This window comes from Lissotriton helveticus, chromosome 2_2 (assembly GCF_964261635.1).
Source record: "Lissotriton helveticus chromosome 2_2, aLisHel1.1, whole genome shotgun sequence".
Lineage (NCBI taxonomy): Eukaryota > Metazoa > Chordata > Amphibia > Caudata > Salamandridae > Lissotriton > Lissotriton helveticus.
Window position 1 is genome coordinate 33,566,040 of NC_136060.1, and position 12,674 is coordinate 33,578,713.

Genomic DNA, 12,674 nt, shown 5'->3' on the forward strand with positions numbered 1-12,674 from the left:
CCTGTAGGCCAAGATGAATGAAGCTATTGTGGACTGACAGTGGTAAGTGGCGGGGGAGGTGCTTGAAAGATCTGGGTGTTGGTATTTGAGGTACAGGACCAGGAGGACCTGTGGATGATAGGGAAGTAAGCCTGTTCCTTGGAGTTATGTGTAATGTTGAAGTGGTTATACATCGGTATATAAGCTCCTAATCAGAGATGTGATATCGAGATGGGCCATCTCAACCCTTTATCCTCTCAAGGACGAAAAATAGTATATTTGCACCACTGCTTAATTTGAGCCAGTTGTTTCCGATGTTCAGAACTGGCACTTAATTAACAACACTGGGTACTTATGACAGTCTGCCATATGGTGGCGCTGTTTGTCTAATTTGGAGGCAAACACAACAACAGTATTTATTCATTCAATATACATTAAAATGAGTAATACCTGCTGCCAAAGCCATTCTTATATGTTTGGGGGCCTGGAATAGTCAGAATTGTCACACTTGTACGAGTATGATGATTAATAGTTTGGTTGTTACTGTAATTGGCAGAACTGACAGCAGCAATGAGCAGTTCAAGAGGAAGTGGCCTCCTGACGAGGGCCCGGGCACTAATTGTTTTACAAATTAAGCAATGAATTGCACTAATGCTGCATGCATGCACAAATACTACAAGATGTAACACTTTATATAAATCCAAAGTGTAATTTCTTACCCAAAATACCCCTCTTTTTAACTTTCTCCAGTTGGAGGGTAAATATGAGATATTTAAACTACTGCCCATACAGCTCTCCTTCTTCTCTTTCACGTTCCAACAACAAATGGATCTGGTCTTACAATGGTTACAGAGCTAAAGAGAGGGATATTTGGCTTAATTGGGAGGAAAACATTTCAAGAACCTTGACACTGTGTCTGAGAATGATTTAAGTATGTTGGAGACACCTTATCAGTCACAGCCCTAAAGGTTTTGGATAGTCATCCTGAGAAGGTCTCCTGGTATGGGACAATTAAAACAACTTCCTTCACTATGATCATTTAATCTTACGAGAGGGAAACTGAGCATATCCTTTTTTCACTATGTTGAAGACTCTCCGGTGACAGAGGATGCCAGTAGCTAAGGGCCTGGTGTAGAGACTGGCTACTGCTTCATAAACATGACGGATATCCTGTTTGCCATAGGAAACAATGCAATTGTATTACAGCTGATGGGATATCTGTTATGTTTGTGGAGGAGCAACCCATCTGCCAAACTCTAAATCAGGTCCTAAGACATAATTTAGTTAGTGGTCGCTATATACCCCCTTCTGTACCGAATGTACTGTAGGTAGCGCCTAGACACCCCAGAGTATTAGTCGCGCTCTATAAATGTATCAGCATCATAATCATGATGAAAGGGTGGGCTTAGCTTTTATTACGCCACTGCATACATGCTAACACTCATTTGTTAAGCTAAAAAGTAAAACTGTGCATTTGTTTTACCTTTTTCCAGACTAAAACGTCATTTGACACCGTCTCCCACTGCACCCTAGCCACTAGACTCCACGACGCTGGTAGCCGAGACAAGGCCCTCAACTGGATCCGCTCCTTCCTCACTGGTGGAACACAATGGGTTAGACTCCCACAGTACCTCTTGAAACCGACAGAGATCAGCTGTGGCGAACCCCAGGGCTCCTCCCTCAGTCCCACCCTCTTCAACGTCTACATGACCCCCCCTCGCAGCTATCATCAGGAACCACGGACTCAACATAGTCTCCTTCGCCGATTACACCCAGCTGATCCTCTACCTCACCAAAGAACCCACCGACGCCAGGAACAACTTCCACAAAGAAAAGAAAGCCGTCGCCGCCTGGATGAAGTCCAGCTGCCTGAAGATCAACAAGACAGAAGTCCTCATCCTGTGAGATTTCCCCCTCTGCTTGGTACGACTCCTGCTGGGCCTCTGCTCTAGGAAGTCCCCCATCCCACACTAACCACGCACAAAACTGCAGCATCATACTGAACTCCATACTCACAATGGACCGCAAGATAAACACCCTCTCCTCGGCCTGCTTTAAAACACTCTGTTTGCTTCAAAAGTCTTTTAGATGGATTCCCACCGAATCCAGGAAGACAGTCACCCATACCCTCTTCAGCAGCAGACTGGACTATGGCAACACATTCTACGCCGGCATCACCCAGAAATCCCCGAAGACTCCAGAATGTCCAGAACGCCACAGCAAGACTAATCATCAATATCTCCAGCGCAGCCACATCACTCAACACCTCCACGTCCTCCACTGGCTCCCAGTTAACAGAAGAATAACCTCAAACTCCTCACCCACGCATAAAGGCACTTCACAACAACAGACCCGCATACCAGAATCACTGCCTCTCATTCCACATACCGAACAGACACCTCTGCTCCACCCAACTTTCCCTGTCTCCCGTCCCATGAATCTGCAAGACCAAAACCGGAGGAATGTCTTTCTCCTACCTCGCCTCCAAAACATGGAACACCCTACCCATCACCTCAGGAAATGACCCTCGCTGACGCAATTCAGGAAGGACCTCAGGACCTGGCTCTTCGGATGAACTCAGCACTTAGACTGATCTGCTGCTCCGACCCAACAGTGCCTTGAGACCCTCTCAGGTGAGTATCCACACTTTACAAACCCTGATTGATTGATTCCTTCCAATGCAATTTAATGGTGATATCAAACGCCCCCGATTTTAACCCTCAAACGTATTTACAATACGTTGACAAACAAATAAATTTCAATAGCTTCCCGAACTGACTGATACCTACTTCTTTCTTTTTGTAATATTTTATACCCTAAAATCGCACGCTCTTTAGCGTACATAAAATCGAAATACATTCAAATAATCTGTGGTATTGTGTCTTATCTTTATTTCTATTGTAGAGTGCATGGAATGTAGATTTATTACTAGGTCATTTGGAATGTGATGATGTGCATAGCATTCTTTAAGTTTATTTGTAGACAGAAACAGTTGGAGATCTGACAAGATTGGAGGTGTTTCCTGCGCACTAGTGGGTCCTTATTCAGCACTTAATAAATAGATTTTTTTCTATAAATCTCGTCTCCCTCTCGTCTTTACAAGATAGTATTATTGAACCCACAGACAGTTCAGAATGGGTTTCTGCCATTGTAATAGCACTTAAAAAAAAACAGGATTTAAGATTATGTGTTGACCTCAGGTCCCTCAATAAGAACATTGTTGTTGACACTTATCCGTTACCTCGTATTCAAGAAATGTTAGCAGCTATCAATGGAGCTAAATTCTTTTCAGTTATCGACGTCAAATCTGCGTACCATCAGGTACTTCTTGATGAATCCTCGAAAGACCTAACAACCTTTATCACTCCCTTCGGTCTTTATAGATTTTTGAGGATGCCTTTCGGCTTAGCCTCAGCGGCCAGTGTTTTTCAAAAGCTCATTGAAAATCTTTTTCAAGGAACAAAGGGTGTACAGTCATTTCAGGATGACATCTTAATTTTTGCAGAAAATAGTGAACAACATAATATAATTCTTGACACAGTATTGAACATTTTAGGTAACAAAGGTATGACAGTGAGCAAAGATAAGTGCAAATTTCTTGTTGAAGAAATTAATTATTTGGGACACAAAATTACTTCGGATGGTATTTTTCCTAAAGAAGATCTTGTTAGTACTTTAGAGAAGGTTAGTAGACCACAAGACAAGGATTCATTACGTTCTTTCTTGGGGTTAGGTGAGTACTATTCTTTTTTTAAAAACTTTATTTTTCAATTTTTGTTGGAAAATACAAGATAACTCCCCCCCCCCCCTTCAAGGCATCGTTAAAAACCTTTGTACACAGATCGACGGATTCATTATGGCACATTTCGGAGTATGACAACATCTGAAAGCACACAAGGCTATGCAGTGAAGCGGTGGAATCAGCAGATTACATGTGACGTTGAGAGGAAAGCAGGCCAGGCTCAGCTCCATGCACAGTTCGAGGAACCCCTCAGTTGCCCCCTCCCCTTTCCCCCTCAGAGTCTTGCTCAGAGAACAACTCTCCACTTGTCCCTTCAGAGTCACCGGGTGACGAGTGCCCCTCTGCCGCCAGTCCTGTCATGCACATGGCTCGCCACGCTAGCAAATCCTCCTGCAATTTTTCTTCCCTCCTAGTGTGTTGCATGTGTGTTTCTTCTACGAGTGTCCATTCCCTCACATCCCTGAGCCATGCATCTACGTCTGGGGCCCGCTGTCCCATCCATGTAATGGCGATCCTGCGCCTAGCCAGCACTAGCATCAATTGCAGTAACTTGTAAGAAAGCTTCCGTTTCCTTGGCCTCGGGACCAATGCGGGCGAGTACTATTCTAGGTTTGTTAAGGGATATGCTCTTGTTGTTAAACCTCTCAGACAATTGTTAAAAAAAGGTGCTAAATTTGTTTGGACGGATGTGCATGATGAGGCTTTTATTAATGTGAAGAAATTAATTGCCAGAGCGCCTGGTCTTAATACGTTTGATCCTAATGGTAGATCTTTTGTCACTGTGGATGCCAGTGCCATTGGATTGGGTGCCGTTTTTACGCAGATGGTAGATGGCAAAGAAAGGGTTATTTCTTTCATTTCAAAGGGATTCGAGGTGCAGGGAGACATTATAGCACCATTGAAAAAGAGGCCCTGGCCTGTGTTTGGGCAGTAGAAAAGTTCAAAAGTTTTTTTATGGGGAAGACCATTTGTTCTGGTTACAGATCATAACCCTCTTGTTTTTATGATGGATGGGGTTAGAAGTGGTAAGGCTTCTTCCAGACTTGCGAGGCTTATTGCAAGACTGCAAGAGTTCAATTTTGAAGTACAACATATTCCTGGAGGAAAAAATTTCACAGCGGATTGCTTATCCAGACTTCCTCCTGTGGATGAATGTGACCAGGAGATAGTTGATCAACATGAGTGTGTCGTGAGATTGGTGGATGCTGTCGATTCATGTAATGAGGCTCTTTCAGAAAAAGAATGGTTGGATGCTATGATTAATGACACTATTTTAACTAAGGTAAAGCATTTTGTTGTCAATGAATGGCCATCTTGTAAGAATCTGGATGTTCATTGTGGAACTTTTGCTCAAATTGCTGAGGAGCTTAGTATTGAGAATGATATTCTTTTAAGACAGGATTGGTTTGTTCCATCTGCAGGTATCAGAGATAAACTTATCCAATTGGCCCATTTAGGACATCCAGGTGTATCTGGCACAAAAACATACTCAAAGCACATTACTGGTGGCCTGGTATGGATGCCAGTGTTGAGAGGATGGTTGATAATTGTTCAGTTTGTGTGAAATCGTATAAGCATTGGAAGGTTTCTACACAACCTTTATCTATTCAAGAAGTTCCTTTAGGACCTTGGAAAAAAAATTCTATTGGTTTCTGTGGCCCATATGAATGTTTAGGTAGGGAGAAAAGATTTTCCATTGTTGTAATTGACAATTTTTCAAAGTGGATTTATTACACTTTTGTTGAACATCCAGTAACTGATGTAGTTATTGAATTTTTAGACACCATCTTTAGAATTGAAGAAGCTCCTGATACCATTCTATCGGACAACGGGGTGCAATTTATTTCAAACAAAATGAAAATATTTTTAAAGAAGATTGGTGTGCAGTCTGAAAAGGCACCACTATGTTGTCCTCAAGCTAATGGTAAAATTGAGAGGGCCAATATATTCATAAAAGAAGGTATTCAAGCCGCATTAGAGAGTAAGTTAGATGTTTTTGAATTTTTGAAAGAAAAAGTCTGGAGCTATCATCTTACTCCAAATACATGTACTGGAGTTTCATCTTATTTTTTGATGAGAGGGAGATAAGCAAAATCTTTGTTAACACCTGTGTTTAAAAAAGAAGTCAGATTGGATAATTTGGAATCATCTATTGACAAAGCTAAGAAGAATATTACTGATTCACGAATATCTGGCAAAAGGTGTTATGATTAATTTCATAAAGTAAGAGGCAAAAACATTAAAGTGGATGATTGGGTACGTATCATCAAACCCACATTCCACAGCAAGGGTTCTTCTAAATTAACTAATCCCTTCAAGGTTGAAAGGGTTACTGACACCTCTGTTCTTCTTAAGGACAAGGGTTGGTGGAATAAAAGTTCTGTTGTGGTTCTTAAACCAGGTCAAGACATTTTTTTTTTATAAAGAAGGAGATGGTGGTTCTTTATGGATTGATCATGATGGTAGTGAAGCAGAAGGTACTTGTGCTGGTTCTTCTCAATCTACTTCAAGTACATGTGCTAGTTCTTCTCAAACTGCCTCATCTCAATCCAATGCAGAAGCAGATTTAGATTTAGATTATTTGGTTCAAGAAACTTCTCTATTACAAAAAAGAAACCATAGGATGCCTAAGAAATGTGATGACTATATTTTAGATGCTTAATGTATAAATATTTATTTTGTATGTTTTATTTTTTCTTGTTTGTTTAAAAGGATGCATGTGGTATTGTGTCTTATCTTTATTTCTATTGTAGAGTGCATGGAATGTAGATTTATTACTAGGTCATTTGGAATGTGATGATGTGCATAGCATTCTTTAAGTTTATTTGTAGACAAACGGTTGGAGATTTGACAAGATTGGAGGTGTTTCCTGCGCACTAGTGGGTCCTTATTCAGCACGTAATAAATAGATTTTTTTCTATAAATCTCGTCTCCCTCTCGTCTTTACATAATCACTCGGAAAATGATTCAGATTACCCTTTGGTCAGTTTAAATTGAATTATGTGAAACTAAAGCCAGGTGTTTAACCGAGCGCCACATCTGACGTACATTTCGTTTTTTATGTCTGAGCAGAAACACAACCCACATAGAAGAACAGGGCCGAGCGACGAAGGATTTTGAAAAACATATAACAAAAGGGCAATATAATACCTGAAGAAGTAAAAACATACTCGTAAAACACCCTGTGTACAGTAAACCGTGGTGGCGTGATTTATTGCATTGAGGGCAGGCGCAAGCTGACTGGGCCGGGCCTTGCGGTGGAGCTCACACTGACGCCTGAGGAGAGGCGGGCCGTACCCTGAGGAGGAGGGCCTGCGCTGTCACTCCACGTCCCTCCTTCTCCAGCACTCATAGTGGGGCCTGCCTGGGTAGGGGCGGTCGCATGTAAGACAGCTGAGCCGTACACAGACTGCGCTGTGGACCGATCCCTACCCGCACCTCCGGCAGGCTCCAGCCGCTCTCTGACCAGGCTGCGCTCCCTCCATCCCTCCCTGGGAGGCCCCCGGGGCGGGAGATGTGTTGCTCTCCTAGGGCCGAAGGAGCAGCATGTACCCTACTGGCAACTGCAGCAGGGATACGAGCGACCAGTCGCCGAAGCCTCGCGCCCCATCGCCGCAGCCTCGCGCCTTATCCCCGGCACCGTTGGCCCCGTCGGCGCAGCCTCGCGCCCCTTCCCCGGCACCATTGGCCCAGGCTGAACAGAGCCCGGTGGCAGCTCGCGCGGTGCCCTGCTCCTCCCGCCTCATCCTGTGCGCCGGGGCGGCCCTTCTCTGCCTGTCCCTGCTGCCCCTGGGAGGCGGTCCGGCCCCCAGTGAGCTGAGCTTGGCGCTGCCGTTGCTCCGGCTAAGCCTGTACCTGGCCTGCGCTGTGGTCGCCTTCCTGCTCGGGAGCCTGTGGACCCTGCTAAGCCGGGGACGCCTTATCCGGACACCGGACTTTCAGTCTGCCAAGAAGGCGACCATGCCCGGGATAGCGCTCGCCTCTCTGCGGTCCGCAAAGGTAAGGAGATATCAGCGCACCTGCTGTCACACCCCCGTCTGAGAACACGGGATCATGTTGTGTGTATTATGAGGGTATGCAGATTGTAGCCCTTTGGCATTCTGGGGGGAGTACATGTAGCACCATATGGATGAGAAAACCTTTTCTACTGTATTTCATAATATCCATTCTAAGGGTCTTTAAAGATAAACGTTATAACAGGGTAAACTTGAAGATATTCTTCCTTTTGGGCTCTAAAAGGGACCACAGAAGCCTTTAATATTCCCTTTAATATTTTTGCATGTGCACCAACAGCACAACATGTAAATAGGAACTCTCTTATGTGACCCTTGTTTGGGGGCCCACACATTAGTGCCGTAGAAGAGGGGAAGAAAGCCCTTAATGCTAAACACATTTTGATCACGCCCGGAATGATGAATGATGAGAGGAAGCTTATGGGATAACCCTGGTATGGGTCTCCCAATATATACGCTAGAAGAGCTCTCTTAGGCTTTTCTTGATTGTGCCTCCAAAGACACGCCATTGATCATGAAACCTTTAAGAAACACGCCATTAAAGAGTAAGTCTGTATCATATTCCCAATATTTGGTGCTAAACATACAGTGGTTAGACACCTTATTTGCATTGTTGGCAGATTAAGAGCAATGTATGTATGCAACGGGTAGGGTTTTAGTATTTTCTCTTCCCTCCTATTAAGACTGCCCCGATGAGGATTGTATCTTCTAAGTATGTCTCTTAGGTTGGTGTTGTGTTTCCAAGAGTGTTTGTGGGAGGGTAGTGACCTATTATAACGCACCAGTTATCTTTTACAGCATTTGCTTAGCTTCTAGTTGTTAAGTCACTACTGTTTGAAGTTGTGTTACATCTGTGTTTTTTCAAGATGGTTACCATATGTTTTTGTAACCCTTCTAAAAATTGTCATTATTTAGGAGTATATTATCTTTTAACTAATTTTCATTCTTTTCCTGCCTGTACAACTCTTTCCCTAGGTCGTTCTCTGTTGTGTTCATATCTTGGAGTAAACAAAGACCCTTTTCTTACCATAGTCCCTTTTCTGAAGACATATCAGCAGTTACGTGCAGGGACATTTTAAGGATTATGGGTGACCTGGGCCAAACGTATTTTGGGGGCCCTTGTTCAACTTTGAAATTTATGATCACATTTCAGCTCTTATATGCCCTCTTTGCCACGTGACTGACAGTGCATAGGAATACTCGTCCAATTTCTAAGTGTGTTTACATTCAGGGATAGTGATGTGTGTTTTCAATATTGTTTCACAGCAGCAGCTCACTAATATTACTGCAAATAATCTCTGTTACACCTTCCCATTTCTCATATGTGAGGTCCTGTTTTGAGCTAAAAGAAACCTTTTATATGTATGTTGCATGAAATATAAACTTAACAGTTATCTACAAAATGCCCTAATAGACTCTCACACATCACCCACATTAAAAATAAATGTAAGGAAAACGGTATTTAAGACAATCAGTTTAAGAGTTATTCAGGTCATCAGGTTAAAACTCTGCAGAACAGAGCTGGTTCTAAGGGGGCCCCCTGAAAGGATGGGAGGTCTTGTGCCGGAGGCCACTTTTGACATGCCTTAAAACGTCTCTGGTTAAGCAGTCACACTTTGAACGACTGTTCTGGGGGAGGTGCCTTCAAAAGAAGAGAGTGTCCCAGAAAACCAGAAAGAACTGGGTATCCTTATTAGTCCTGCCTTAACTCATTCTCTGCTTGTATTAAGGTAGATTTGTGCCGTGCTCACGTTTTGCGACTCTCAATCCTGTGTTGTGTCTTTAACTCCTAACATGATTGCCCTCCCCATTGGTCACCTTGACTCAGCGTCTGGGGATGATTGGGTCAGTGGGGAATCTCATCTCCACTGGCTTTGAGCATGAAAGTGGGTGAGTTTCTTTGTAAAGTAGAAAGGAGTCGCTAAAAAAGGTGTCTCTTTGGGAGACAAAGGCTATAAACCCTAGCATACGACTGGGTTACAACAGACTAAGTTTGGAGTGAAAGGAGGATGTTCAAATACACCTCCAGAGGGAATAACCAAAATAAACACACTTACCATATGCTTATTAGTCTGTCATTTCTTTAGACAAATGTTTGCTCTGTTTTACAAATCGGATGTGATTATCTCTTTTTAACCCTCAAGCCTCCTCACTAGTTTCCCATGCTTTTCAAAACACAGGGACTTCTCCCCCAGTAATCGATAAGAGCTCATTTTCATACTTTACCTCTTGGCTTGCTGTGTTACATCCTGAGATCAGTTTTGACCTGAAAAATGTAATGCACGTTATGCACCTATGACTTTATACTTTTATGGAACGAGGTGGGGACAGTAATTATAGCGCTCTCAAATCTTAAATCTACGCTAAGATCTACATTTTAAAATAGGATTTTAAAGCAGCGATGTTGAAGCTTATTGTCATGTTGTCTTATTACCACACTGACCACGTGTATTTAATAATCATGTCGTGCCCCTGTTAAAAGACCAGTGGGGTGTTTTTGATAAGTGCTTTGCTTAGATGGATGCTGCATCAATGCCAGAGTCAGATCTTGCTGTGCCTGTTGGCAGTGGCAGGGTAGCCTGGTCGCCTAGGAACGGTCGGAGCAGCAGCACATGGTTTGTGAGCCAAGTTGCTAAAAAGAAACGCGTCATTTTTGTCGGGATGAAAATCTAAAAGTAAAAAAAAAAAAAACATGACCGTTGCTGACTCCTTTCATAGACTGCACGTTCTGCAAATGTTGTTAACTGTGCATGACCTGGGGCTTTGGCTACTGGGTATAGTTTGCGGGAGCTGAAGCATTATCATGGAGGCTTTTTAAGTCGGCGTCAGTGTATGTGTTCTGTAATGTGATTATTGTAATAGGCTGGTATTAACGTCCTAGCCCCAGCCAGCCACCGCTTTTTATGAAACTCTTCTTTGTGTTACCGCATGCCATGACCTGGAATCTTTTTTAGGAGAAGCATTTACCTGGCGTTGGCTATGGGCAGATCCAGCATGCTCATTAATTGAGAAAGTAATACATTTTCATGAAATTCGCCCACATTTCTAATCAAGGGTACTGTATGGCTGTTGATAGTTTTGTCACCTGTACCGAATTTCATTCTCACCCTTTTACCAACAACACATGCAGTACTTGAGTGGACTACAAAGTGCTTTAAACTATAGAAGAATTGTGCCCGGACATCATTTGAGGAATGATCCCAGTCACAGAGTGGAACTGAGGGGTAAGTGAAGGTTTAACACAATGCAGATGTATCCACTTCTTAGTACCTTATTGCTCATACACAGCTCTACCAGGAGAATTGATAGAAGAAGAGTTGACACCGCCACCCTTGCATTCATATCTAATCCATCTTTCATGCCTAGTTGCCTGTATTCTTGAACTAGCCTAAAGGTGTGGCCTTTGGGGAAGGTAATAATGTGGGGGTATAGACAGTATTATCCTTACAAATATGCCTCAGAACTTTGCTCCTAAATGTTGGGGCTTATGATTCAATATTAGTATGTAGTGGTCAGAGGCATTTTCTCGGTAATACATCTAAAAATTGTGCATTTATTCCTCAGTCTTTCACGGACACTAAACTTTTTTTTATGTCTCTTACATTTTCATAACCTGCAGACTTTATGGTGTTACTTTTCATTTGGATGGGTTGATGTAAACACATCCGCTTGATCACTTCAGACTGTGCTTACCTACTTCTATAATATGGCTCCTTCTCTAACATTATAGGGTGAAGCAAATCCAGTAGATTCTAGTGTTGAGGGAGACCAGTCCTAAACGACGTTCACATCATTCAAACTGCAACGTTTGAATTGTTTTAATGAATTGAGGCAAGAAACCACCATCTGAGGTTGCTGTGCAGTAAATCAACAGATGCGTCCTTTGCAGATGTCTAGTGTTTGACTAGTAGAAAGACTGTAACGGATTGAAATATAACCAGCCACATGCCCCTTATTATTGATTGAAAAGCTAATTAGTCGAGAAGTAATGGCTTGCTGTGAAAGATTCTTGACCACTAAGTATGGCTTAGGTTTCCGTGCAAGTAATGTTATTCTCAGCGTTTATGACATTGAGCAGATGACTATGAATTCTAGTTGCGAAGTTTTGAACCGTTGTAGGTAGTGCCATTATTGAAAATGCTCTGCCCCCCTAAGGGAGCTTGAATACACACAGAGTGCATGTGTATGTATATATAATATATATTTTTTAAGCCTTTATTGCTGTTCGTTTGTACAGTCCATGAGCAAGTATGCACCCGTAAGAACAGGGTATACATCCAGCATTTTACTGGAAGATATCTTTCTAATGAAAAGTTTAGTATGTAAATTATTTTTCTGGATGGCATTTTGGACAAAGGCAATGTTTTGCTATTTTGAGCACTATGTTAGAAGTAGCTTTACTAAGCTGTTATTTGCATATATTCGAAATCTGCTTTTGCGCACTCATAAGATAACAATCAGAGAATAAGGAAACCTTGTATACATTCATAAAGTTCTTATGTTGATATTAACAAATACTCTGATTAGTAGTGACTTTCAAATCTGGCACATAGGATCTTTTGTGGAAAATATGAATTTCCTGGGGTATGGAGCAAAGACATCTTACCTTGAATGTACAATATGCTGTAATGCTCCTGCATTTTAAGGTCCGACTTTAGCCAAACCAGTACCTTTTCGTTTTTAATAAAAATATATTTACAATAGCTACTTAAATACAAGGGCTTTTAATCTACCCATTCGTCCATACGTCTACTATAGTGTTATTAACATTTTGCTTCCACCGACCACAGCATACAGCATGGGACACAGGTTCACTTCTACTATTGGCCCACCTGACTGTGGGTGACAACGTTCTGTTCTTTCACAATGTGCACATCCACACAATAAGTAGTCACTCACAGTGCCAGGAACTACTGTGTAGTGTGGGTTTTTACATAATA

At 42.4% G+C, this 12,674-nt stretch overlaps 1 protein-coding gene across 2 annotated transcripts in view; it reads left to right on the forward strand.

Moving 5' to 3' along the window:
• Positions 1–7,043: 7,043 nt before the first annotated feature.
• Positions 7,044–12,674, forward strand: part of SNX25 (sorting nexin 25) — a 1,269,225-nt gene continuing 1,263,594 nt past the window's right edge. The window contains exon 1 of one of the 2 annotated variants that reach the window (XM_078678040.1): positions 7,044–7,720. In XM_078678040.1, the coding sequence (XP_078534166.1) occupies positions 7,268–7,720 (453 nt within the window). In that variant the 5' untranslated portion in view covers positions 7,044–7,267. The remainder of the gene's footprint in view (positions 7,721–12,674) is intronic. The other variant, XM_078678039.1, reaches the window with a different exon arrangement.